Raw genomic sequence first — 27,508 nt, 5'->3', positions numbered from 1 at the left:
CTCTTTCTCTAGGACTTAGATTTAAACTGGAAATAATTTTTTTGAAGTGTTGGAATACTTGTTTCAAATGTACTTTCCAGGAATACACACTAGCCCTCCTGAGTCACACACTGGGAGCAGACAGGGTAGTGGATGGAAAGAAGATGTCTATGCAGACAAACCTCCTGGGCAATTTTTATACCCACCCAAGTTTGAAAACCATTGGTCTATGACTAGTAGGTGAAGTGTCATATCTCTGAGAGACACAGCAATGCCCTCCCAGGCCCCTTCCCTTTTGCACATGTCTTAATAATTGCTCCTGCTATGGCTTTTTACAGCAAGTATCCTGTAGATCACAGTGAATAGTGAGCCTAGAGAGGTGCCACCTTTGCAGACAAGTCTTTCTAGGAATGCATTCAAAGGAGCTACATGAAGGAAGTATGCTTGCATGACAGCATGTGGCATCACCCTCTTATTGATGCCCCCACTTCTTTGTGGCAACCCAAGCAAGGACCCCTCCCTATTCCTTCTGAGGTTCCCTGAGAAGGGGGTGGGTGGTCCTGGGGATTGCACTGTGGAGCCCACCAACCCCTTCTGGCAATGTTTGAATTCAAGTATTAAGAGAAACTTGGCAAAGGGCGTACTTAGCAACTTAGTGTCCATCACAGCTCCAAACTCAGTATACACATACACTTACCATGGATGTGTAACCTTAGACACATCACCTCACCATTTTGTGTCTCCTTCCTCATTTGTAAAATGTAGTGAAAATAATATCCTACACTTATCACAACTGAAGGAGAAACACATGCGGAATCATCCAGCACATAGTAAATAAAAAAATGTACTTGTTGATTCTGAATAATGACCACTGGTTTCAAGTGTATTCAGTGATTTTTCTGATTTCTTTTCTGAAGAAAAAAAGAAAACCACATACACATAGTTCCAGGAAATGTTGCAAGATGATAAAAATGTTTCAAACCCTCCCCCATCAGGAGATTTGTTTTTCAATAAGTGTAAAACTTAGGCAACTCTAAAATTTGTTCAGCATGCCTTTCTTTTGGGTTTCTTTGTCATATTTTTTCCTTTTAATCAGAGATCTTGATGACTTGGACATTAGAAACTAAAACCAGATTTAATACATTAGTAAATTATAACTTAAGACCGAAAAACATTTGTTTCTACTTAAGACTTATATATTATTGGTCAATTCAAAACCATATTCAATATTATAACCTACGAATGTGCTTTTATTAAAAGATTTTTTCCAGACTTTCCAGAACCAAAAAGTTCTTTTCTTATTATCTTTCTTCTCCATTCATTTAGTAACATTTTGATTTTCATTGCTTTCAGTATTTTTTTATTTTTTATTTTTTAATGTGTATTCATTTTTGAGAGAAAGAGACAGAGTGTGATTGAGGGAGGGGCAAACAGAGAAGGGAGACACAGAATCCAAAGCAGGCTTCAGGCTCAGAGCTGTCAGCACAGAGCCCAACACGGGGCTTGAATTCACAAACGGTGAGTTCATGACCTGAGCTGAAGCTGGACACTTAACTGACTGAGCCCCCCAGGAGCCCCCCATTGCTTCCAGTATTGTGAGAGGAAATCTTCAGTCATTTTTCTCTTCTGATGGGGTAGTCTTGAAGTTTAGCTATAAAGGAATGAAGGCAGGACAGAGAGTTATCATATATATTATTCTTTGTAATAATTGTTTCATCTACTTATATATCTAATTACAACTGAAGGAGTAACCCCAATGGTTCTGGATGAATGTAGGAAGCATTCTGCTTGGCCAAACTTGGTTATCAGTAGGGCTGGGTCAGTTACTTAAAGGAGCAGAGAACAGAAAGGGAGGGAGGACTAGCCTGTGATTGTATCTGCCCTTTGAAATGAGAGATAGTGGGGAAATAACCCAGCTGTAAGTGCTAACCAAGAAGGGGACAAGCATGAGATGTCCCCTCTCATCTGGAGGGGACACCACTCTCAATCTGGAGAATTAGTGGACAGCAGGGAGTTCACACAAAGTTTCTTAGGGAATTCATAGTGGGTGAAGACCAGCGACAGGGAACCCTTAGAGGGTCCTGGTGATACCCCCATATTCAGCATCAGACATATCAGTCAACAAGATGGCAGGGTCTCAGCCATTGGATTATGGCTTAGACTAGGATTCTAGACATTGGGAGGGAGACTGACTAGAATAAGAAAAATATTATCCTTGTGGTTACTAGAAAGAGAACTTGGAAAAGAGGACGAAAGCCTGTTTATCAGATATAGATAAACTGAGGCACAGAGTGGAGGCTGGGACTCAAGAATGATATAGGAGTAAAGTTTTTGGAATTGGACCATGGCACCCACGTCAGAGCACTGACAAGCATGATTTGAAGCTAAGCCTACAGAATGCGAGGTTAGAACTACCAGATGCCATATTGATCCCTAGGAACTGCATATAAAAGTGGAATATCAGCAAGTAAGAAATGGGGAATGGGAGACAGAAGAGAGAGTCTAGGAATCCATCTATACCCGACAGGGTAAAGGTCCTCCAGAATACTCAGGAACCCATATGTCAAGGTCTGCAGCTTTCTGCTGAAGTTGAGGTTGTGATCCTTAACCACTTCAAATCAAACAAAACATATTTATAGCCACACCAAAGAAAAAAGAGAAAGAAAACTGGAGAGAGTTTGTTGGTCTGTTATACCAGGCTGTGTTATATAATGACACAGTTGCTCTTATATTTCAGGGTTGGCTAGAAGGTTGTGTGAGTCTGCTCAGGAATGGTGCCAAGCACAATATCCCGGATAAAAATGGCCGTCTGCCACTGCATGCTGCCACTGCTGAGCCCGATGTGAGGTAAGTAGCCAGGTTCACACAATCCTCACATTTGGAGAGACTTAACTTGGATTAGAAGGTCACCTAATTAACCCTCTGAGGTGAATAAAGAAAAAGCCCATCCATTTTTTTTTTTTTTACATTGCAGCAGATAGGACCTCATCTCAGTGAATCAAAATATCCTGGAAGAATCTTAAACTCTAATCTCATTCCTCTCCTGTTTAATAAATTAAAAAGAAAAACCCTTTCTCCTACACTCTGATTTAAGAAATGCTATTTTTCATCATCTGAATTCACATATTCATCCATTCAATTAGTCATTTATTGATTCAGTCACTGTCGAGTGCTTATCATGGACCAAGTGCTCCTCTAGGCCCCAGTGGTTGCCAGTAAGCACAACAGCGTCTCTGACCTCACAGAGGTTACATTCTAGTGAAGGAGCTAAGCAGCACTCTGGTAAACAAATAAATAGGGTAATTTTAAAATAAATAGGATAATTTCAAATAGTGGGGAGGGGAGTGGAAGAGCACTGACTGGGCAGAAAGATTAATGTCTCAAGTCAGAGTCAAGCCAACATTTATGGGTTGGAAGGAGGCAAGGGACTCAGCAAAGGAGAGAGACAGGGGAACCAGTGGGTTAGAAGGAAAACCAGGCCTGTGAGCTTCTGGGAGCTGTGTGAAGAAATATACACAAATAAGTTGGATGATCAAGAAGGTCACATTTTTGTAAGACAATTGAGCAACAAAGGAAAAAGTTTTGTCCAGACCAAGTGTAGCTTCCCCAATCCTCTGTGTCTAAAAGTCCTTGGTGTCCAATCTTTTGAAAGCCCCTTGGAGCAGCCAATAATAGCATTTCCCAGTGTGGTATCAGCAACATTCTGGGCACTTCCTTAACCTCCCTAGCACAGAACATGCCTCTGACAGGAATTTAGCATTCCCCAGAGCTAGGCACAGGCCAGCACCACAGGGGGTGCCTCATCATCTGGGAGCCTCATCCTCTAGACCCTGAATTCAGAACTAACATGAGGGGCTCTGAGGGGGTTCATGAGACCAAGGCCTCTTCAGGTTGAGAGGTAACAGGATTTCTTCATTTCATTCTGTTTTACACCAAAAGGGTTTGGGAAATTCCAGAACTATTCCCAACCAAGCATTGCCTCTTATTATCATTGGATTATATCCAGGAATAATAGAAAACTAGGATTTACTCAAAGCCCAACAAAACAAGGAAGTTTAGAGAAGAAACAGCAAGCTCAGAGCTAACAATCAATAGACATCATAAAGAGATGACTCCCTTTTGATGAATTGGGATAAAGAAAGAATGACTTTTCTAGACAACCCACAAATATTTAGTCACAAAATCATACTGTTATCCCAAGAATAATGTTTCAAATATATGTTTAAAATGTACCTTTAAGACTATTCTACCTTGATTTACTCTACTTGGTTTACCAGCCTCACTGAGTGGTCATTTCAAAATCTGCCTGATTCTGGAAGGTAAATACTGGCTTTTATTATGGTGATTATAACTTTTGTAACAAATAAAACCCAAAGCTTCAGTTTTTTAACAATAAAAGCTTTGTCCCAGTTAGGTGTTCCTGGATTGGAGGGTGGCTCCCCTCCATAAGGTAACTCAGAGACCTAAGTTTCTTCCATCTTGTGGCTTCTTTTTGTTCAGTCTGGGGATGGGGAAAGAGTAGTATGAAGAAGTCTCCCCACCTTATCTCTTTAAAATCTCAGCTTTTGATTCAATTCACTTCTGCTCACATTCTTTTAATAAGGACTAGTCATTTACCACACTGGTCATGTACCACCTTGTGTTTAAGGAGTACTTGGGAATATGGAATCCACCTCCCAACCATGACTCCAACCTAAGAAAAGGGTTCATGAATTTTGCTGAAAAGCTGTCTCTGTCATCAGGCCATTGCACCTGAGGGGTGAACTAAGACTTCTCAGTCAAAAGCATGCTTGATGTTAATTTGGCCAATTGATTAGGCTCATCATTTCAAATCACTACAGTGATAAATTAAAAACCAATCCAACTGTATTTCCTCTTCTGTGGACATATTAGTCTATTTCATATTATGCCCAGCAGTGTCCCTAGACTCTCTAGGATCTACATTACATCACTATAACTGAGATAACACATAGTTGTGGTTTCCCCTTTTCTTGAAATTATACCTAGTGACCCAGCCACCACCTTCAGAAAAGCTAAAGCCAGAAAAATAAACATCCTTCTGTGTGCTGATGATATGGTTTTATTGTCCTAAATGGACATTTAGCTGATTCTGGAAGATAAAATCCTCCTTTATTTATGATAATACTAGCTGTGGCAACTAGGAAAACCCAAAGATTAAGATTAACTATTCCAAAACCAAAATCATCATTTCTGGTAAATGTTCTCCAAAAATGAATCGTGTGAAACCTTAACAACCCATATAGCAAAGCAACTGGCTTTGTTACCTAGAGAACATTTAGAAACTAGCTTGCCTTAAAAAATTCCCTATGGCATTACATTGCTTAAAATTAGATATTTTATCATTGGTTTATGAGAAATTTTATGACCATGGCAGTGTTTGATAGCATCTGCATTCAGTGTTTCAAGCAGAAAGTAGCCAAGCGATGTCCTATGGCACAAAAGTTGGCCTTCTATCATCCATTTGTTTATGTATCAGCATGAACTCATAATTGTTTTCTGAAAAAAATATATATATATGTATATAGTCTGGCTTGTGGGTACTTCCTAATCCTACAACCATAATGCAGGAGCGACCTTCCATTAGGCCATGCAAACCTGTTTGCTTAGTTTTCCTAAGTGGACACAACTGTAAGCCGATTTGGCTAACCACTGAAGCCTATAGGTCTGCATTTACAATGATGAGGAAAAGAAAGACAAATAGCACTGATTATTTACCATGTTCTGAGCAAAGTTCTGAGTGCTTTCCATGTACTATCTCACCTAATCTTGACCACACCTTTATGTGATAGGTAATATTTCTCTCCCCATTTTATGGATAAGAAAGCTGAGGCACTAAGAAGATAATTAATTGCCTAGTGCATGTGTGAGGCTAAGTAACCTGCCCGTGTGCCTACTCTGTTCCTAGGATCCACTACTGTGGACCCTGTAGGATGTACTTTAATGGCCACAGTCTGTCATTAAGCCCTACCCTAAGAAGCTTTACAAAACTCCTTATTGTTTCATTGTCAGGAAATACTTTGTTATAGCATCTAAAAAATGAGAAACCACACACAAAAAAATTCTACTAAAGGAAGAATTGCTGTGTTTCTCCTGATAAATTATTTATTTTTACTCTGTGGGCCCTGTGACCTATGATTTCTCTCTATATGTTTAAAAAACCCAAACCCCAGTTTGTGTCCCACCTCTGGCACATGTGTAGGACCATAACTGCATCTTATTTACCCTGCCCTTATTTTCTCTTGGACTAGTTTCTTCACTTGTAATCTTGTTTTACTGTATGTATCTAAAAACCACCTAATATCCCTTTTGGATTGAGGTAAAGGATGGTCAGGACTGCCAGCTCTGGAGTCAGACTGACCAGGTTTGAATCTGGTCCATCTCTTAGTAACCACATTATCTTGGACAAAGTTAACTTGTCAAGACTCAGCTAGCTTTCTTTCCTAGAAAGTAGAAATAATACAGTATTTATTTCATGGTAAATCGGCAGAAATAAATGAGCAAATATGTAAAAAAACACTGACCACTGTCCATTGTCAGTGTTTGGTAAGTATTGCTGATGGTGATGATGGGGTTATAATCACAATAGGAGATAGACAGAAATAAAGAAATACCATAGATCAGTGCTAAAGAATCAATCCCTGCTGCTGCCACCCCACCAGCTCTCACTCCAGCCTTCTTCACCTTAGCACACACAGGTCCACAAAACATATGTTCACATACAGGTGTGTTGGGGAGGAAGAATTTCTTCCATCCTTCAAGATCCTTCTAACTGGACTAAGAATCAAACTGACATGAGACAGATTAACAGAAAAAAAAATCAAATTTAGTAGCCTATGTACAGGGAATCCACACAGACATGGAAATTCCAAAGACAGGCAACTGACTAAGGGAATATAGAAGAGCTAAGGAGAGGTGTTGGGGTCTGAGGATACAAAGGGGAGAATTCCATTAGGAGGAAGTTAAGAGGAAATGTTTGGAAAACTTAGATTGCCCTATTAGGCAGGTAAGTTTGTTAAGTGAAAGGGAATCTCTATTAATAGCTCTCTTTCTGGTACAGGCAAGCAATTGAGGGGGAGCTAAAGAGTGTTCTCTGAATCTACTGGCTTTTTTTTTAATTTTTTTTTTTAATGTTTATGTTTGAGAGAGACAGAGCATGAACAGGGGAGGGGCAGAGAGAGAGAGAGACAGGATCTGAAGCAGGCTCAGATGTGGGGCTCAAACCCACAAATATTGAGATAATGACCTGAGCTGAAGTCAGATGCTTAACCAAATGAGCCACCCAGGCGCCCCTGAATCAACTGGGTTTTGACTGCTTTTAACTCAAAGTAATGTCCGTGCCAAAGTGGCCCATCTTAGGGTGGCCTGCCCTTGGCCCCTATAAGAGCATTTCTAGACTTTAGAATCCAATGAGCATCAAATTCAACCATTCAGCTTCCCTGAAACTCCCTTCCTTACCTTTGTTAGTGTACATTCATCTCTATTTGTCCCTTAATCCTAAACATATATATGGGCCACATTATGTCCTTGTACTCAGGTATTCATACTCACTTTAAAATCTACTAATACTTAGATTTCCAAATCTAAGCATGCTCCTTCCACTCAGTGCTCAACTAGAGGTTATTTAGAATGAAGCCTCAAATTGTAGCTGCTTGTAAACAAGCCAAGGGGACACCTCAATTAGCCCTCCAGCAAGGTTCTGTGATGCAAACAACTCATGAACAAACCAGCCAGTTCCAATGTACAGCCTTAGCTAAGCTGCAGCTCAGTGGGGATTTAAGCTGATGCAAGAATAAGGGATTTATAATCATGAACACGATAGCAAGTTGGATGGACAAAAGCAAAGAAACGCAGGTTTCATCTCACGAGTCCCTTTCCTGCTTTGAACCCTGAGCTTCTCAGCAGGTCCAAGTTTTTTCCCTTTCAGCTCCCTAGGGCTTTTCTTGCTTCTAGGACATTCAGAGGGCGCCAGTGTGAAAGAGGGGGCATGATCATTAAGAGGAAGCTCCAAAGAGAAAGGAGTTGTGTTTGTACAACGCTACACATGCAAGCCTTGGAAGGCAAACAGCGATTTCCTCTGAAAGCAGCCACAGGGCTCTCTGGAGGTCTTTTTCATGGTCTCCATGGTTACTGGCAGATTCTTTTTTTTTTTTCCCTGCCAGAGTGCCAGCAGCTCTGCCTCTTTTCATGACTCTTGATGACAGATAGAGGGAGGAAGGAAATTATTTCTTTGGGGTCCTGTTCTCGCATTACCAGGTGATGCATTCTAACCTGTCGGGGGATGATATACTTCAGGATACTCTCACATCAGCAGCTTCAGGAACAGGAGGGCAGACAGGTGGCTTAGGGACCCTTTTCCCCAACCATCACTGTGCTGGACAGATACAGGGCTGTGAGTCCAAGGGGTCAGCAAAATAAAGCCCACAGAAACAAGGTACCCCCCAGTATACATCTAGCTGATCTCTCCCTGATCTTTGAGATCAGGGGATCCCAAAATATAAAGAGCAAGAGCTTTTAAAAACTTTATTAAATTATACAGAATATTCATTGGCATGTAAATGTCATTCTAAGTGTTTCATATGCACTGAGTCATTTAAAATCACAACAGATCTTTAAGAAGGAGGTGTTAATATCATTTCTATTTCACAGATAAGAAAATATGGGTACTGAGAGTTTTATAGCCTGTGTAGGGTTACTGGCTGGTTGGTAATGGAGCAGGGATTCTAATGGAGGCAGTCTGGCCCCAGCACCTGTTTTCTTACCACTCATCATGCTGCCTATCTGAGAATGTTCCTGCTGGGCCTCTGTGCCTGGTATCCTGCTACCTGGGATAAGGTGGGCTTTGTGTGGCTTCTTAGAGAGCTGAGAACAGGACAGAGCTGGTGCTAATAAGAGACTGGGCTGGGGATCTTGGGAGGAATACTTCTAAGCTACCTTAGCACAGAACGAGGGCTCTGAGAAAACAAAACTAAGGGGTCTTCAAATCCTCTGGTAATTAAGACAGATGTGAGACAAGCACCTGGCAGATTCCCCTGTACCATGGAACAGCATGGAAGCCCCAGGCTTGAAACCAAACACCTGCTCTCTAGTCCAGTCTGAATTACCACCAAGGCAATGTATGATGGCCCTGAAAGCAAGATCGTTTGCTCTCACAAAGGGAGAGAGAGAGAGAGAGAGAGAGAGAAAGAGAGAGAGAATACTTATCTATAAATTTGTTTCCATCTTTGGAGATTATTGAATCTGAGACACTTAGGAATCAAATGGAATCAAGCAATATAGGTTGGCATGTATCAATCAGGGTCACAATAAGGAGGTCACAGAATATTAAAAGGTAACTGAACAAAGTTTAATGGAAGACTATTTAAAATTAACTAGCAAGAGATGGTGACATAATTCCCCACCTCCACTTTCCCCAAAAAAGCAGGAAAGTATTCCACCACTAGGCCAAAAGGATCAAGGAATGGAGCTGTTACTGGAACCTCTTCAGGGTTCTGGCTGTAGAAGAGGACCTACTAGGCAGGAGCTGTGGCCTTTGGTAAGGGGGAAAAGTCATTGACAGAAAGGGAAGTGGCTTCTCTCCTTTCTCCTGCCAGTTCTCCTGGCCAAACCCAGAAAGCAGTCAGAGGGCAAAGGAAGTTGGATGATAAAGTTATTGCAGGTCAACCTCAGAGCAGGACATTGCAGGGCAGCAAATGGATTTGAGGGGCAAATAGAAAAATATCCAGAGACAGGATTCATCCCATGACCTTTGGAATACCCCCACCACCAGGATGTGACAGGAGGTCATGCTCTCCCCTCCCTCATTCCCATCAAGTCAAAGCCTGACTTCCTTCAGTGTGATCACTGCTCTGGAGCAGTCCCAGAAGATCCTGTCTGGCTATGTATGATCTCAGTCTCCTTAGGGTTGGCCGAGGATAACCAGATTGGACCACAGCTGACCTCTTGCCTTTCTTTCCCACTCTCTCCCCACAACTCAAACCAAATGAACCCTAGAGACTAAGCAATGGCCAGTAAAGAGAAAAGAAAGTCACCAGTTGCCCTCCAGCCTTCTAAAGCAATTACAAGGGGAAAATCCAGTAGTGAAATATAGTTACAAAGATAAAAAGTGTTATCCAAAAATGCAATTATTATAGCCTCTTCCCACTAGGTGGAGAAATTTTAGAATTCAGAAAGCTTGCATTCAGTGCCACTGTTCTTTTAAAGTCTGTGTACTAGGAGCTTTATACCTACTATGTTATTCAGTCTTTACACCACCACTGTTATTATCCCGATGATAAACGTGAGGATACAGAAGCTCAGAGAGGTCATGCAGCAGGGAGGGCAGAATTAAATCACAGCATTATCCTGGCTCCCCAAAAGAGGTAAGACTAGATTTAAACCTTAGGCTTCCTGGCTATTTCATCTCCACAGCAAATAACCAGAAATGCATCCCTATTTAAGCTCTCTCTGTGTTACATTTACCACTAATGCAACATGATCAGTCCCACTTTCTTTTATTCGATTGTAGGTAGCAATTTAAGACTCAAGACTAAATGTCATCTAAAATAAAAGACAATGAAAATCTGACTGGGGAAAAGGCTAAACCATTTGATTTTTTTCAAGTAATTCTTCCAAAAATAGTTTCTGAATTTCCTTCAGAAATTGTCTGAATTATCTGAATGGTCTCCCCATAGACAATCCTTTATCATCTTCATGACTGTATTAGTTTGCTAGGGCTGCTGTAACAAAATACCCACATAATGGATGGCTTAAGCAACAGAAATTTATTTTTTCGAATTTCTGAAGGGTAGAAGTTCACAAGCAAGGTGGCAGCAGGTGGTTTCCTCTGAGGCTTCTGTCCTTGGTTGGCAGATGGCCAGCCACTTGCTGCCTTTTTAAGTGGTCTCTCCTCTGCAATCCATGCTGCTGGTGGGCCCTAATCTCTTCTTCTGAGAACATCAGTCAGATTGGATTAGGGCCTGGCCTAATGGCTTCATTTTAACTTAATTACCTCTTTAAAGGCTCAATGTCCAAATATAGTCACGTTCTGAGGAACTGGAGGTTAGAACCGAATGAATTTGCAGGCAGGAGGAACACAGTTCACAGCAATGAGTATCAATTGGTTAATTTATTCAGTACCTGTCCCAGTGGTTTTCAGACCTGTTTGCCAGAATTTCCCGAGCAACCCTTTTAAACTGTGAAAGCTGAGCTTCTCTCCAGACCTACGAAGTCAGAAATACTGAATACAGAATCCAGGTATTTGTGGTTTTAAAAAATTTCCCCTGGGGATTCTGAGATTTGAGCCAGGGTTTAAAACTTCTAGCGTTAAGTGTTCTAGAAATAACACTTGCTGTGTTCCAGTCATGCTATAAGTGCTGTAGCCTCACACTGAGCTGTAAGGTAGGCACTTTTTTTACCCCCATTTTATAGATGAGGAAGCTTAGGCACAGAGAGGTTTTTACTTGCCTTCAGTCATAAAGCTGGCCAGTAGCTGGGCTGGGATGTGAACCCAGGTGGTCTGGCTCCAGATTCTGGGTCCCTACCAACTACAATCAACTGCTTCTCTCCCACAATGTAGACCTCAGTCAACCAAGTGTGGGACCCAAGTGAGATAAAAACTTGAGCTTGAGAATCACTGATAGTTTTTTCACACTGATTACTGTCATTTCATGCCTAGACATTTACATGTTTTCGAAAAAATAAGCAAAGTCGTAAATGCTGTCTCCTAGCATAATCTATATACACTTACAAGGTGTGACACATATACCAAGTGGTGAAGTAATTTGAAACCACTGCATATGTTCATGTAAAAGAATGAAGAATAAGTGCTAGAGGAATTTAGTTCTTTTTTTTTTTTAACGTTTACTCATTTTTGAGAGATAGAGACTGAGTGTGAGTGGGGGAGTGGCAGAGAGAGAGGGAAACACAGAATCTGAAGCAGGCTCCAGGCTCCGACCTGTCAGCACAGGGCCCGACGCGGGGCTCAAACCCACAAACTGTGAGATCATGACCTGAGCCGAAGGCAGACTGAGCCACCCAGGCACCCCTAGAGGAATTTAGTTCTTAAAGTGCGCACATAAGAACACAGGTCTGGTGAAGAAGATGAGCCTACAGATTCACTTTCTCCATTCCCTTTGTCCCTGCCCCCATCTCCAGAGCACCAAGATGGAGAGGAAGTGGGACGAGAAGAGACAGAGGAATCCCCTCAGGCGCCTTATTACCAATCACACTGTCTTCTTTTCTATGGATCTTTCCCCCTCGATAAACAGAAAGGGCTCATCTTCACTTGGAGGCCTTTGGTGGACTGTACTTATAATGTTATGTTCTCATACACATTCTGTTCTTTTGAGCCTCTTCTTCCATTTTTCTTCACAGGCTCCTAACAGTGTTGGTGCAACAGTCAAATCTCAGCGAGATTAATCACCAGGACAATGAGGTGAGCCTTCTTTAAACATCTCAAGGAACAGTTGGCCATTGTGCATTTTAGGACGTCAGGAAGGGCTTTTCTGAACCAGTGCTTCCTATCATAAAGGTCAAGGAGGGGATGGAGCACATTTTGGGGATCCTACCCTGAGGGGGTAGCCTGTGTCTTTACTATTAACCCTCAAGCAGAAATTTATCCCCACCGTGGGTATGGGTATCTTCTACTAGGGAAGAATTTCTTGCATTAAGTACTTAAGCTTTTATCATACCACTGAAATTTTGTAATTTCCCTCTGGACATTGAGAAATAAATATTGCTCTTTCCTGTCTTCTTGAGTCCCAGAAACTTCAATGGCAAGCTGTGGCTGCCAGTTTTCTCTCTTTGAGTGAAAGATGACAGATAGATGATAATTCCAGGCTCTGGAGGCCACATTATTAATGCCGGTGATCACAATTGCTGTTTCCTTTATGTTGCAGAGACAGTATAAGGCTTCCAAGAAGACAGTATAGCACTCTCAAGCAAAATTCCTGCTGGAGTGTTATCGGATACCAGGCAGAGCTGCCCCAGAGTAGCTTAGGATCTTATTCTAACTGCTTAAATCTTTGAAAAAGCAGGACTGATTTTTCATTACCCAGCCTGTTTTCTTTAACAAGCTTCTTTAAACTGATTTAAATACCTGGTTTCCATTTTATTTTTCTTTAATATAATATGTGCTTGGTTTGGCTGTGCTTTACTAAGAATGTCTGATAACTTTAAGAAAGTCTGATAGCATTGAAAGTGCATATGCCTCCAAATACCAAATTACAGTGTTTTCAAGGAAGCCAGGTGGCCAGCAACAACAGTGTGGGAGGAAGTGCCCTAACAGAGGCTGGGCCCCTTGTCTTTCTTGAACTTTCTGATTACAGGCTTCTTCCCTGCTGGGTTGGCATTAATGACCACACCAGAAAGCCCCTGCTTCACAGCCTAGTTCTGAGTTTGGACACCACCCTGACTCAGTGGTCACACGCCACTTTTACCCTCCATGTCTTTAGGGGTTTAAAGCAAAATCCTAAGAGCGGATTTCACTGTTTTAAACTTCTGCTTTAAAAATGAGAACCAGAGATGAGAAAGCACACTTTGATCACTCTGCCTATGGTATGAAAGCAGGGAACTTGAGTGGTGCAGTTTATGTCGGCTGATCTAGAGCTTGGGAAAGTTGATGACCACTTCCCCCACCTCCAGCTCTTACCCTCACTCACCAAAACTGGGGCGTCTTAAAAAGGAGGGAAATTCAGTCATTCATACCCTAAAGTTTAACTCCTCTTATAGACCTCCCCCTCTGTCCAGCCTTCAGCTGAAAGAACATCCTGAAAGAACAGCTGAAAGCAAAGTGTTATTTCTGTACTCTTCCCCACCCTGGGAGGCCCCTGCCTGGTGGAGACAGTTAAAGTAGACCCAGCTCCTTCTAACACTGGTAATTGTTATACTTTCTGAATAATGTGTACTAAATATTAAAATGCCTCCAGTTCCTTCTCACACAAAGTGACCTCTCAGAGGAGATTTTTCCCACTGTTACACCAGCGTTGTGACTCAGTGGCTTTTGTGTGCAGGGAGAAGGGACCTCATAAAGGACACTTACATCCAGTGTTGCAGCTTTCTCTTTGGACCATGTCACAGCATGTCTGAAACCTATGTAAGCCAACTGCTAATGCTTGCCTGTGTTTTGTTGCCAGTATGGTCAATCCATATAAATTTATAAGGGCTGGAAGCTCTTTAGCACTAGGAAGTAAGGACAGCTGTGAAATGGAAGGAACATTACCTTGGTAGATTTCCTGCATTTGGTTTCTCAGTGTTCTGAACAAGTAGTGTTCCCTCCTTTTTAAGAGTAGTAGCCTACTCTTCCTCTCCCTAAATCACTTTGCCAGTGAGCTCCAAGCATAATCAGTCTCCATTAGGTTTGAGGGGATAACAAAGTGTAAGTGCACACATACCATATATCTGCTAAATAACAGGAAGGAAAAAAGATGGAAGGCAAAAAAAAAAAAAATGAGGGAAAAGGTAAGTTAATGCTACTACTGAAGTATTATGGTTTTCTAATACAAGAGGAAAGAGCAAGGCATACCTCTACAGAATCCAAATGAAATTATATTCCAAGAATAACTGTAGGATTAACAAGCTTATCACAACAAATTATTAAAGATTGAAGAATCGATTAGTAGAAATTTAACTTCATTAAGAGATGATTTAGATTATAAACTGAAACTAAAGAACTGAGAGAGGAAGAAAGAAAACCTCTCTCCTATAACTGTTCAAGTAAAACAAAATATGATAGTACTTTATATCAGGGAAGTGAATATCGCCTTAGCGGCTGTCCTGATCTGAGCTCAATGACTTAAAACAGTTTTTTATATTATTAGTTTTTACTTGCATAAGTAATATATGAACACATTTGCTTTTGAAAAATTTAAATATTACAAGTAACGATAGGAAGTCCTTGATTACTTCCACCCTACCATCTGAGCCTCCAGGTAATCTTTCCCAATGTCTTCTATATATTCACAAATGTGGACTGTAACATAAAAAGTATCGCACTCTGTATATTGTTCTACAACTTTATTTTCTTTCTTTCTTTCTTTTTAATGTTTATTTATTTTTGAGAGAGAGACAGAGTGTGAGTGGGGTAGGAGCAGAGGGAGAGGGAGACACAGAATCAGAAACAGGCTCCAGGCTCTGAGTTGTCAGCCCAGAGCCTGATGCAGGGCTTGAACTGAAGAGCCATGAGATCATGACCTGAGCTGAAGTCCTACCGACAGGGCACCCAGGTGCCCCTACAACTTTATTTTCTTCGTGTAACAATATCTTAGAGCTCTATCCATGTTGATACATATAGATCTGTCTCTTTCCTTTTAATGGCTTCATGATGTTCCACACTAGGAAAATACTTCTTTTATTTTACTATTTCCCTATGGATGTATATTTAGGCTGTCTCCAATTTTTCGCCATAAGAAACACTCTTCCAGAGTATTCTTGTACAAGCCTCCTTGAGTATTTTACACAATCATTTCTCTGGGAGAATAATTGTTGGTCACTAGGATGTACATTTTTATTTTTAATACACATGACTGGTGCTTCTCCAAGATGGCTGTGTCAACGTATCATTCCACCTGCAGTTTAATAGCGTGCTTGTCACGTTTTCTTGTTGTCTTAATTTTCATTTTCCTGATAACTAATGAGATTGAGTACTATTTCATAGGTATAATGGTCATTTTTATAACTTCTTTTGTGACTTGCCTGTTTAGATCTTTTGTCCATTCATCTGTTGGGTTACTTTGTCATTTTTTATATGGATTCATAGTTTATTTTCTATTCTGAACAGTAATCCTTTGCTGTTGGACTGCAAATAGTTTTTCATAGTCTGTTGCTCATTTTAGAACTGTTTGTTCTAAACAGTTTTCTTTTCTAGTACAGAAATTTTAAAATATGACATAATCAAAGTGATCATTCTTGTTCATTACTGCTTTTGCTTTTGATGTCTTTTTAAAGAAGGCCCTCCCTAACCCCACAAGACATAACTACATTATGCTAACTTTGCATTTAATTGTTCTGTGCTAATGATCTATTTGTTTTTCATGTTTCATTAACCACAGAGCTTAATTGTAAAGTGACTTATTTAGAAGCTATCCACACTGCAGAGTTTCACACTGTAGGAAAGGTGAAATGGGCCAGATTGTCCTTTGTGCCTTTGTCTTTTTGTACCTCAGAGGAATCTTTGCATAGAGGGAGGCTGTCTAATGTAGTTACCGGGGGCTAACAAGTTGCTAAACTCCTGGAATCTAACCTCTCTTGCTCTCATTTTAGCTTTGACAAGAGCACCCCATTAAAAGGGGCTGTGAACTAATGGCATCTGGGTTAGAACCGAAATGCATTTATCCAGAGAAGGACTGTTTTGCATTGTATTTAGGATACAATGTTGTTGATCCTACATTGCATGCAAATTTGGGTCTAAGTAGATTTTTGTGAGGGGTCTGACAATCCAAACTTCCATTATAACCATACTCTGAAAAAATAAATCCAAGTTGCAAAAACAGATGTGAACCTTTGGATATAATTCTTAGTCCTAAATTCACTTACAGCTTTCCTAAAGCATAATCATAAGCAGAAACTGTGCATTATAATGGCAAAATAAAACAAAAACAAAAACAAAAACGAAACAGTGCCTGACTCTAGAAATCACTTTATTTTACAGTTAGCAAAAGGTAAAATAATAAAGTAAATTTTTTAAATGCTCTAGAATTTTTATTCTGAAAATGACCTGCTTATAAAAATAAGAGTAGAGTCACTGCTACTTACAAACCCTCACTTGCCCCTTCCCCGTAAGAGTCTAAAGGCAGGCCATGTCTTTTTTATTTTTGGATTCCTAGATCTAGCTCAGTAACTTGTACATAGTAGAGCCCCAACCCCAAATATATATTTATGTATAGATGTATGTATATATTATAGATAGAGAATTATTCACTTTAAGGGAAAGTCATATTTTATTTTATTGGCCCTTTCTCTTTGTTTTGTTGACCCAACTTGGTTACCAATTTTATTTACCACACTTAACTCTCCAGGTGACTTTTAATTATTTCCAAAATCTACTCTCAGAAAAATAAGATTTTATTTCATTTAGGATCTTCAAAAAATGTACTCTAGACTCTAGGCCAGGAGTCCTTGTTCATGTGTGCCGGTGTGCTGGTGAAGCCTATGGATCCCTTCTCAGAAAAATGTTTGAAATTATATAAAATAAAATATAGAGGATTACAAAAGAAACCAATTATATTGAAAAAGTTGCCAAAATATTATAAAGATCAAATTTGTAACGGTAATATGTAAGCTTGCTTGTTAATGCATTTATTAAGATTTAGTGGTAGGACCAATAACTACTGTACTAGGGATACATACAAAACATATTTTGAGATATCTGCACTAACTAATGCAATACAAAAGTATCTGTGATTTGTATTTTTGGCCAAGTCACAGGTATTGTGTTAACAGTACTGTGGCTTGTTGCCTATATTCATATTTAAATAAGATGGTGAATTTCAATTTGAAGTTAATGCCAGTAAAGATGTAATTTATTTCTCTGATCTAAGCCTGATTCCTATCCATGGATAGAACCCCTGTTATGGTGGTAATTCCAAAAAAAAAAAAAATCTCCCAAAAACATTTTGATCAACAAGTGGAATAATTATAGGCCTCCCAAGGTGATCTGCTTAGAATGGGAAAATGGTCATTTTATTCACTCAAAAATATTTAAGTACCTACCTTGTCTCATATAGGCTTGATTCCTGCTCTAATAGGTCACAATTTAGTGCAGAATGTAGATGCTCTGTTTATTTGAAAAAATAAATATAACAACTTAGGTCTCTGTTCTCAAGGCTTTGTTTTGTTTTGCTTTTGAAAAAAATTTTTAATGTTTAATTTTGGAGACAGAGAGACAGAGTGCAAACAGGGGAGGGGCAGAGAGGAAGACACAGAATCTGAAGCAGGCTCCAGGCTCTGAGCTGTCAGCACAGAGCCCGATATGGGGCTCGAACCCACAAAGCACAAGATCATGACCTTGGCTGAAGTCGGAAGCCCAACCGACTGAGCCACCCAGGCACCCCTAAAGGCTTTGTTTTATAAGTTTGCTCTTGTTGGAATTTGCTCTTTATTTCCATGACTTAAATTAATCTATGTTGCTTCTCTTCTGTTAATGCCTCATTTAAATTATAAAAACTTCCATCCTGAAGGTTTTTGTATTTTTGTTGGAAACATTTTGTCATTATTAAAGGGAAAAAGTGACTGTTTTTGAAGAATATCACTAGTAGCCATTCCTACTGTCCTGAAACCCAACATCTAATTATTTTTAGTTATCAGTTATAATCTGTGGCTATTATGATGTGCACTACTTATCCAGATTAGAAAATTCTAGAGGCACCTTGGTGGCTCAGTGGGTTAATTGTCTGACTTTGGCTCAGGTAACCATCTCACAGTTTTGAGTTTGAGCCCAGCATTGGGCTCTGTGCTGACAGCTTGGAGCCTGAATCCTGCCTCAGATTCTGTGTCTCCTTCTCTCTCTGCACCTCCCCCCACCCGACTCATGCTCTCTCTCTCAAAAATAAATAAACCTTTAAAAATTTAAAAAAAAAAAGAAAACTCTAAAACAAAGACAATGAAATAATTTACTAATCTTTGTGAACTATAATTATAAAATGTTTTCAAAATAAAAATTGAAGAAAATGACTTTCATTCCTGTACTTACAACCATCTATTTTTTTTAATCTTTTAAAGTACACAAAAGTTATTGTTGTCTCCTATAGACAAAAAGTAGGAATGATTGATGCATTTATTCCTATTTTTCTGTCTACAGGAAACAACTTTTGTGAGGAGTAGTCATATATGATTGGGAAATTAATAGTACGTGAATTTTAAAATGTCACCCCGAGCCAAGCTGGACTTCTGTGAAATTCTAGATCCTTTGGAAGATCTAGATCCCCTGAAGGATCTAGAATTGTTTGGCTGACTCCTCAGCACTTGCTATAATTTTACCCCCCCAGGGCACCAAGATGAGGGATATGGCAAGCACCAGGTCACATCACACATTTCTCTCTCTGTGCCTTTCAATGTCTGCTAGAGTCAGTCTAAAGGTGCAATCCTGAGCACTTAATCAGATTTCTGGTTCAGAAAACACAGAAGTTATGGTGGTTTTGGAAAAAAAAAAAAAAGTTCTGAGACACTGTTAGGACTTGTAAGCCCTTAAATAAAATTTCAGTGATAACAGGCTCAAGGCACAGAATTACTCATCTTCATAACAGCACTGCTCCAAAGCAACCCTGCTACCATCCAACAGTTAGGACATTCATTCAATCCTATCAGCAGTCTCAGAATGGATTCTAAGCCAACTAAAACTTAACATTTCCCTTCAAAGCATTCTGGAGAGCTGTGCTCATGACTGAATATGAGTTACTTTTCAGCCATTGAGCCAAGACTTTCTGTTTTCCAAGAAAGTGGGGTTCTCCTGTCGCCAGGGCCACCTGGGCATTTGTTGCAACATGTCTACAAGTGACTCCTAGCTGTTCAGCTCCTAGATCCTTCCAAGGCCCCATTGAGTCCTCAGTGAAATTCCAGAAAGCAGCTGGTAGAAAAGGTCTCCATAGTTTGGACACAGATGGCTGGCTTGCATTCAACAGACCCTGGTGTTTTATGCTTTCCATGAGTCCAAGGGAGCCTTGATAACCAGTAATCCACTAATTCTTCCTGTGGATATTTCTTGAACACTTACTGTGTGCTTGGTGCTATGGGCATACCACATCAAATAAGCCACGGCCTCTGCCTTTAAGTGCATTACAGCTGAACCATGACCTGTCACCACTCAGTGCAGACACCAACCTCTGAGACTGAAGTCAACCCCTTAAATGGCCACCAGTCTTAACATAACACAACTCTGATGCCTGCTGGCTCAACAGAAGCTGCAGGAAAGAGAAGGAGGCAGTTGTAAGAAAAAAGTATACTTTCCTAAACGAAGTATGTTGTGCAATACCAGTGGCTGCACTGAAGCTGATTTTGAAAGTTTTGGTTTTCTTATTACTATGAGAGGATTTACTTTTATTTCTCATTAGCCCAGTTGAAAAAAAATAGCAACAGAAAAGTTCCCTTGACTTAATCGAATGTTATATACTGTGATATAAACAGTGTGTGTGTGTGTGTGTGTGTGTGTGTGTGTGTGTGTGTGTGTAATTGTTATTTCAAGAAGGAATGGAATGATTAAAGTCTTGATTTAGAGTCATTCAGATGATCACCAAATTCTAGGGTGGGGGAAGGGGGTGGGAGAAAATACATAGTTCAATACCTTACAAAAATAAATACTTGCCAGCTGTGTATTTAGTAAGAGCCTAGGGGCAATGCCAAATGAAACAAATAATATAGGATGGCAACATGTACTCTAATGAAAACCACCATTCCAGAAAATTAGAAGACCCTGAATGGTGTTAAAAATCACAAAGAAAAGAATTTCCAACATTTGACCTCATTTCCAAAATGAAAGCCTACCTGCATGATGTGTGTAAAGAATGTTATTCTGCAGTGTTGGAGAGACCTGGATTTGAATCCCAACTATGGCATGTGCCCATGGCCTTAGGCAAATTACTTAACCGGTGTTTTGGGTTCCTCAAATGTAAAATGGGCCTAAAAATACCTACCTCTTAGGATTATATATGTATATAAATATTCAATGAGGTAATATATATATACATTTCTTGACAGGAAGTAGGTATATAAAAAATGGTAATGCTCCTCCCCACCCCATTCACTCTACCAAAACATGCAGAAGTTGGGCTTTTAAGGGTTTTTTGGCAGGGGGGTGGTGTTGTTTTAAGGAAATAACTCTTGAAGCTTAGCAGTTCTGTTTAGGAGATAATGATTAGCAGTGCATGATCACAATTTAATTCATAACCACATTTCACACAGAGTTCTCATATACACACAGTGATTGCCATCTACCTTTTGGAGAACTCATCAAAAATTCTACCAGGTTTCAGTCGAAGAGTTAGTAACAATGACCATATCAGAAAAGTTCATTTTCTGTAAAGGAGAAGTGTTTTGCCTTTTAAAAAATGTATATAATTTTTATTTATTTTTTTTAATTTTTTTTTCAACATTTATTTATTTTTGGGACAGAGAGAGACAGAGCATGAACGGGGGAGGGGCAGAGAGAGAGGGAGACACAGAATCGGAAGCAGGCTCCAGGCTCCGAGCCATCAGCCCAGAGCCTGACGCGGGGCTCGAACTCCCGGACCGTGAGATCGTGACCTGGCTGAAGTCGGACGCTTAACCGACTGCGCCACCCAGGCGCCCCGAAAAATGTATATAATTTTTAAAAGCAAAGCTAGATATTACAAAAGCAAAAAATTCAATCAAGGACCGTTAAGACATCCATTTTAAGTAACTACTGACTACTTATGATCTACACTGTTCCTGACACTGTACTAAGCTCCAGGTATTGAGACATTGGCTAAGGACCTACCCTAATGAAGTTTACACTCGAGTGACTTAAAATTTCTTTTGATGTCTTTTAAAGCTAGATACTGATAGCCCTTCATGATGAAGCCAATGACTCTGAAGCAAAAAGAATCAGCACTGGGAAGGGGAAATCCATGCATAAGAATAATCTGATTCCCTTGAGTCCAGATTTCTAGTTTCAGTGGGTCAATTTTATAATGAAGAGGGCTTTTTGAAATGCATTGAGTTATTCTAAATCCCAAGCAAATATTCAGCTGTCAGAATAATAACAAGAAGTTCCACTGCTTTAGTATCAGCATTCTTTTCCGTATGGAACCAATTTCTTAAAATATCCTCAAGAATATACCGGGAGACTCACTTGTATGTCACCTATAGCTTGAAAGCAAACTGTAATATAATGATTTAGAATTTTCAACCTGGTCAAGGAGATTAACATTCTTTTTTTTTTTAATTTTTTTTAACTTTTACTCATTTTTGAGAGACAGAGCATGAGCAGAGAAGGGGCAGAGAGAGGGAGGCACAGAATCTGAAGCAGGCTCCAGGCTCTGAGCGGTCAGAACAGAGCCCGACACGGGGCTCGAACTCATGAACTGTGAGATTATGACCTGAGCCGAAGTCAGACGCTCAACCAAGTGAGCCACCCAGGTGCCCCAAGGGGATTAACATTCTAATCCCAGCTCCCCACAAACCTCAAACCCTAGATTCAGTTCCGTGTTCATTCACAGACTTGGGAACTTCTCTAGAGCTGGGCTTCCTCTTCTATAAAATGAGAAGGACAGTGGTACCTATTAACGTTGGTCAACTGCTATAGCAATTAACTCAAAAATTCAGTGGCCTAAAACAGTAAAATCTTACCTTTTTTTTTTAAGTTTACTTATTTATTTTGAGAGGGAGAGAAAGACAGAATGAGTGGACGGGCAGAGAGAGAGGGGAACAGAGGATACGAAGCATGCTCTGTGCTGACAGCAGAGAGGCCCTACCTGGGGCTCATGTGAGATCATGACCTGAGCCGAAGATGGGCGCTTAACCAACTGAGCCACTCAGTTGCCACAAAAGCTTATTTATTTAGAATCATAGTCCAATACTGGTCAACAAGGTAGGCTTATTTCCCCTCAACAGTCAGGGTCCTGGGCTTCATAATTAAATGTGGTTCTAGCATCTTCTTTAGCCTTGTCCTCTGCATTTGTTGAATGAGGAAAGAGAGAAGGTATGGAAGACCACGTGGGTTTTGTTTTCTATGCAGGCCACCCCTTTTGTCCACATTGCAATGATCAGGACTCAGTCTTATGGCCATATCCATCTGCTGGAAGGCTGGGGAATGTACCCAGTGTGGTGGCTTGGAGGGAGAGGAAATAGAGTTTGGTGAACACATAGCAGATTTCCCCATAGTACTTAGTTCAGAATGTTGTTTGGAGAATTAAGTGAAATAATATACATAAGAATTCATAAAGGTCTTTGGATCAATAAATATTAGACTCATATCTTTATTTATCTGCAGAGATGACTATAAAAAGAACTTTAAAGATGCCCATACCCTTTATCTCCTTTAAGTCATCTTAATCTAGAGTCATTTTAGATATATTTTGTGTAATTGAGAGGTGTGGGGAAGGAGAAGAGGCCATCTTTTCACAGTACACTCCCAAATAATACTGGTTCCTCTTGGTTACCATTTCCAAGCATAAGCTCATTTTATTATTAAATGATGACTAAAGTGTGTGACCTTAAACTCTAAAAGAAGTTGGGATTCACCATATAGGTTCATCCAAGCTACCACAGAGTGGTTTCTTCTAAACAATGTAGGTCAGATCATGTCAACATTGGTTTAAAACCCTTCAGTGTCTTTGCAGTGACTTTAGAATAAACTGTGAATGCTTTATTCAGAGTTGGTATCCCCAACCCATATTCCCAGGATCAGCCTTGCCTCCCTCTCCAGACTCATCTCACATGGATATCTCTCCCACTCCATTCCTTCTTTTATTCAACAGCTATTTATCTAGTCTCTGTTGTAGCCACTGGAGATATTGCAGTAAAATTCCTTGTGGTGGGATATGGCAGGTTAGCGTGACCCCAGTTACAAGTGGTTGCCTCTGTGGCTTGGTGCTTGCTGTTCTGTTTTCCCCAGCCTAGCTCATAGAGGCCCATGTAGAATAGTCACTAACTCCACAATTACTCTCTCACAGTACCCCATTTGCAGTCTTGATAGCATTGCACAATCTGGAAAATCCTTTTGCTCATTTGCATTTGTTGTCTGTCTTCCTCTACCACACTGCAATTCCCATGAGGGCAAGGATCTTCTTTATCTAATTCACTACAGTATCTTCAACACTTATTTTCCTGGCAAAAAGCAGAAACTCAGTAAATATCTGTTGATTGAATGGCTTAAGGAATGAATGAACTGACAGGCAGCAACCAACTTATGTGGTGATGGCTCTTGGCCTGAGGAGACAATGTGAGTTCCATTTTCCTTCCTGATAGCCTCTGCTCACCTCTCCCCTTTCTGACTGTGGTTTTATAGGGAATGACACCACTTCACTGGGCAGCTTTCCACAACCGGCCTCAACACACCCAAATGCTGCTGAAGAAAGGAGCAGACCCTACTCTTGTGGATAAAGACTTTAAAACAGCTTTGCACTGGGCAGTCCAGGTGAGAAATTGGCCAGCAAACTTGTGTAAAGTTTAGATGGTATGAAGCAATGTTAACAGTTCTCTGAGTATGTCAGAACTGAAAGATGGAATTATCAAAGGTGCAGCCACTGCAGTGATATGGAGGTTATTAGTGTGCTAGAGCAAGTAAGATTCTCTGCACTCCTCCCATCCCTCATATCCAGAGGGGCAACAGCAAACCTGTCCATTTGGAAGATGTGAGTGCATCACTTGTGGAGAAGAAACCATGCCAAGATACAGAGGAGGAAGACAGCCTGCTTTGGATGTTACACACACACACACACACACACACACACACACACACACATGCACACATACATGTAAACAGACACATAACACTTCTCTCCCTTGCTCTCTTGCTCTCTCCATCCACATGCTTGCTTAGTAGCTCACAGCACACCAGGAAAAACCTTCAAAGATATACTAGGAAAATCTCTTCAAAGTCTTTGAACCATAACTCTCTTCTTCCTTCCAAATCCTCCAAAGCAGAGTTATTCCAGATGACCCTGAATTCTGTCCTGAGCAATGAAAATCATGCCTTATAATGCTACCTCATGATCACAAAAGGCAGTCTATATCAGTACACATGACTGAAGAAATCAGAATAGGCCCAAGAAATCTATAGCCCAATGAGGGGGAAAGTCAGACTAAGGTGAAAGAATGATAATGGCTAACATTTAGTGACGTGCTTTCTATTTGCAAGAGGAATGATCAACTAAGAGTCATTTCCTCCATCCTTCAGAGGAGAGCAGTAGTATGCATCATTTCAACAAACTTGCTAGCCTTCTCTGTCTTATGATACCCAAGCATAGACACCTCCACTGTTTATCTTCATCAGCCCAGTAAGGCACTCTTGCCATACTGCTGCCAGGATCCTTGTAAGAGGAGTTTCTGCTTGCCTTGATGGCGGTTACATTCAGTTGTTTCACATGCCAAGCATACCAGAGATGGGCACCTGGCACTTTCAGGCCTGAGGGAAAAGGCAAACAGAAGTGATTTGGAAACTGCTCTGGTTTTGTCCCTCCAACTCTGGCTTCAGTTACTCTGTACCAGCACCAGCCCTGGGCAAAACTGTGAAGTGAGCAAAACTTATTTTGTCATCCCCACCTGCCTGTAGCATCCACCTACATACTTTCAGTATCTAATCTCCCACCCTGACCCCCGGGGTGCTGTCCTCTGGTTGGGCAACCATGTGTGCTGATGCTCAGCTGATGTGAAAGTGGTATCCAAATCAAGCATTTCCTGTATTCATCCTCATCACACTTGAGTTTTAATCCCACAGATTTCTGATGGGGTTCACATCTCTGCTCCCACTTCCTCCACCCCACCCCCAATTTAGAGTTGCTGCTCTAGTCCTGCACGTGCAATGGAATCATCAGCAATGCTTGTAAAATTATAGGTCCCCAGACCCCCTCTCCACATCTTCTAATTTGGACTCTTCAGGGGTGGGAACCCTTGCTCTCACCCTCTAAGAGGCAGTTTGGCAAAATGAAAAGTCAGAAAATCTGTTTGTATTGACAGACATGGTTTTGATCTGAGGAAAATCACCAATACCTTCTTGGTTTAACTATCAGTGTATCTTCGGGGTATGAATGAGATTGTGCATATGACAGCACTATGTAATGTGCTAGGTAATTGGAATAGATAACCATTTTTATTATGGTTCCTGATTTCTTCCACAACAGCTTAGTTATCATACCCACATCATCATATTCTTTCTCCCTACTAGATGATATAGCTTTTAACCTGCTACATTGATTGCAGTCCTGTCTGCACTTTAAAATCATCTGAAGAGCTTTTAAGCAATATTGGATACCCAAGCCCCACATCCTTAGATTTTTAGTCAGTTTTTCTGGAGTAGAGCCCAGGCATCCATATTTTTTAAAGCTTTGCTTCATCCCAGCAGACTGCAATATGCAGGTAGGGTTGAAAACTGATGAGGGAGCATAAGGCAAGCTGACACCTCACAAACCCTCTCTCCTCCCCCCACCCCCACAAGTGGAACATGTGTGATATTCCTCAGGCACTGCTGGCTGACCAAGAACAAAGGAAAGGACTGAGAACAAATGGTTGAACTGATAGAGATCAAAGGACCTGAGTCTCCATCAGTTTGCAAATATCTTAGTAAATTACAAGAAGAAAGGCAATCTTATCAGTAGCCTAATCTCCAGGAACTCCCTATTATTATTGATAATGATTTGCTAGAGGGAAAAACAACCTTAGCCCGACAATAGCTAAGGCTTCAGTAATCTGTGAGTGTTCTTTAGCACATGGAAATCCCTTTAAGAAACTTCCTCTTGACTTTATCTCCCCCAACTCCAGAGCATATAACCAGTCACTCTTCACAACCCCAGTGCAGCTCTTTCTGCCCACAGGTCCTGCCCTGTGCTTTAATAACTTTTTTGCACCAAAGACATCTCAGGAATTCTGGTCGGCTCCAGACCCCCATCACTCCAAAACCCCATCAAAAACACTACGATAAATGAATTCATATTAATGGGTACTAAAACCTTATCTACTCCTACATAAGATATTTGCATTTTTTGACCATGATTTTGTATAAGCATAACGTGTCACTCATTTATTGACTCAACTGCTTAATATATATTTCTTGAGCACATACCGTGTATCTGGCATTGGGTGTAAAAAGATTAACAAGGCAGGTTCCTTCTAAAACCCTTACAATTGTATGAAATATGCTATGTGTGAGTGTGAGCATATGTTAGCATACTTTTTTCTGAGGAAGGCATCCATGACTTTCTTCACTTCCTCAGTGAGGATCAGTGACTACCCCCCAAAAGGTTAAGAATCACAGTTGTGGGAAAACCGTGCACCCTCTGTCTCCTTGTGGTTAGCAGTGGAATTCAGAAGTGGTGCGTCCTGGCCTTTACTCTGCAAAGAAGGCTAAGGGTAATTCCAAATGTCAGCTGAAACCACGATGACACTTGCCTGCTTTAGACTTCTTGTTAATTTATAGTACAGGACCAGCATTGTGCTCCATTTACAGTTTTTCCACATGAATGAGTCTATTTCCCTTTGTCATTTATTCCTTTCCCTGAACTTCCTGCTCTTCTCTTGGACCACATGAGACCACATTTAAAGCTATAGCACTCTGAAATAATAAAGCCTCTGTATTCGACCCAGATTAACCAAAGCAGGAAAGATTGGAAACATTAGGTCCATGAGTGATCTGGAATTGGGCTTCTGCCCCATCTCTAAGGTCTCTTGGTAACTGGTGGTGCCCTCCTGTGGGCCCACTGCCCTCATTCACCCCTCCTATCTTCCCAGGAGACCCTGCTGCTTGCCTCTGTCTTGGTTAGCACTGAGCAGAGCCCTGACCCCATCCAGTCTCTCTTGATGGCATCTCAGTCCCTTCAGGGCATGTGAGGACACCGATTTATCAGGGGTCCACATGGGTGTCTCT

General features: G+C 40.7%; 1 protein-coding gene across 5 annotated transcripts in view; it reads left to right on the top strand.

The window, feature by feature from the left end:
• Nucleotides 1-27,508, top strand: part of ANKRD55 (ankyrin repeat domain 55) — a 284,495-nt gene that overhangs the window by 229,579 nt on the left and 27,408 nt on the right. For all 5 annotated transcript variants that reach the window (XM_045060815.1, XM_019834369.3, XM_019834390.3 and 2 more), the window contains 3 exons: nt 2,717-2,826; nt 12,352-12,412; nt 23,936-24,064. In XM_045060815.1, the coding sequence (XP_044916750.1) occupies nt 2,717-2,826; nt 12,352-12,412; nt 23,936-24,064 (300 nt within the window). The remainder of the gene's footprint in view (nt 1-2,716; nt 2,827-12,351; nt 12,413-23,935; nt 24,065-27,508) is intronic.

This window comes from Felis catus, chromosome A1 (assembly GCF_018350175.1).
Source record: "Felis catus isolate Fca126 chromosome A1, F.catus_Fca126_mat1.0, whole genome shotgun sequence".
Lineage (NCBI taxonomy): Eukaryota > Metazoa > Chordata > Mammalia > Carnivora > Felidae > Felis > Felis catus.
This window is presented reverse-complemented; position numbering and strand designations above follow the sequence as displayed.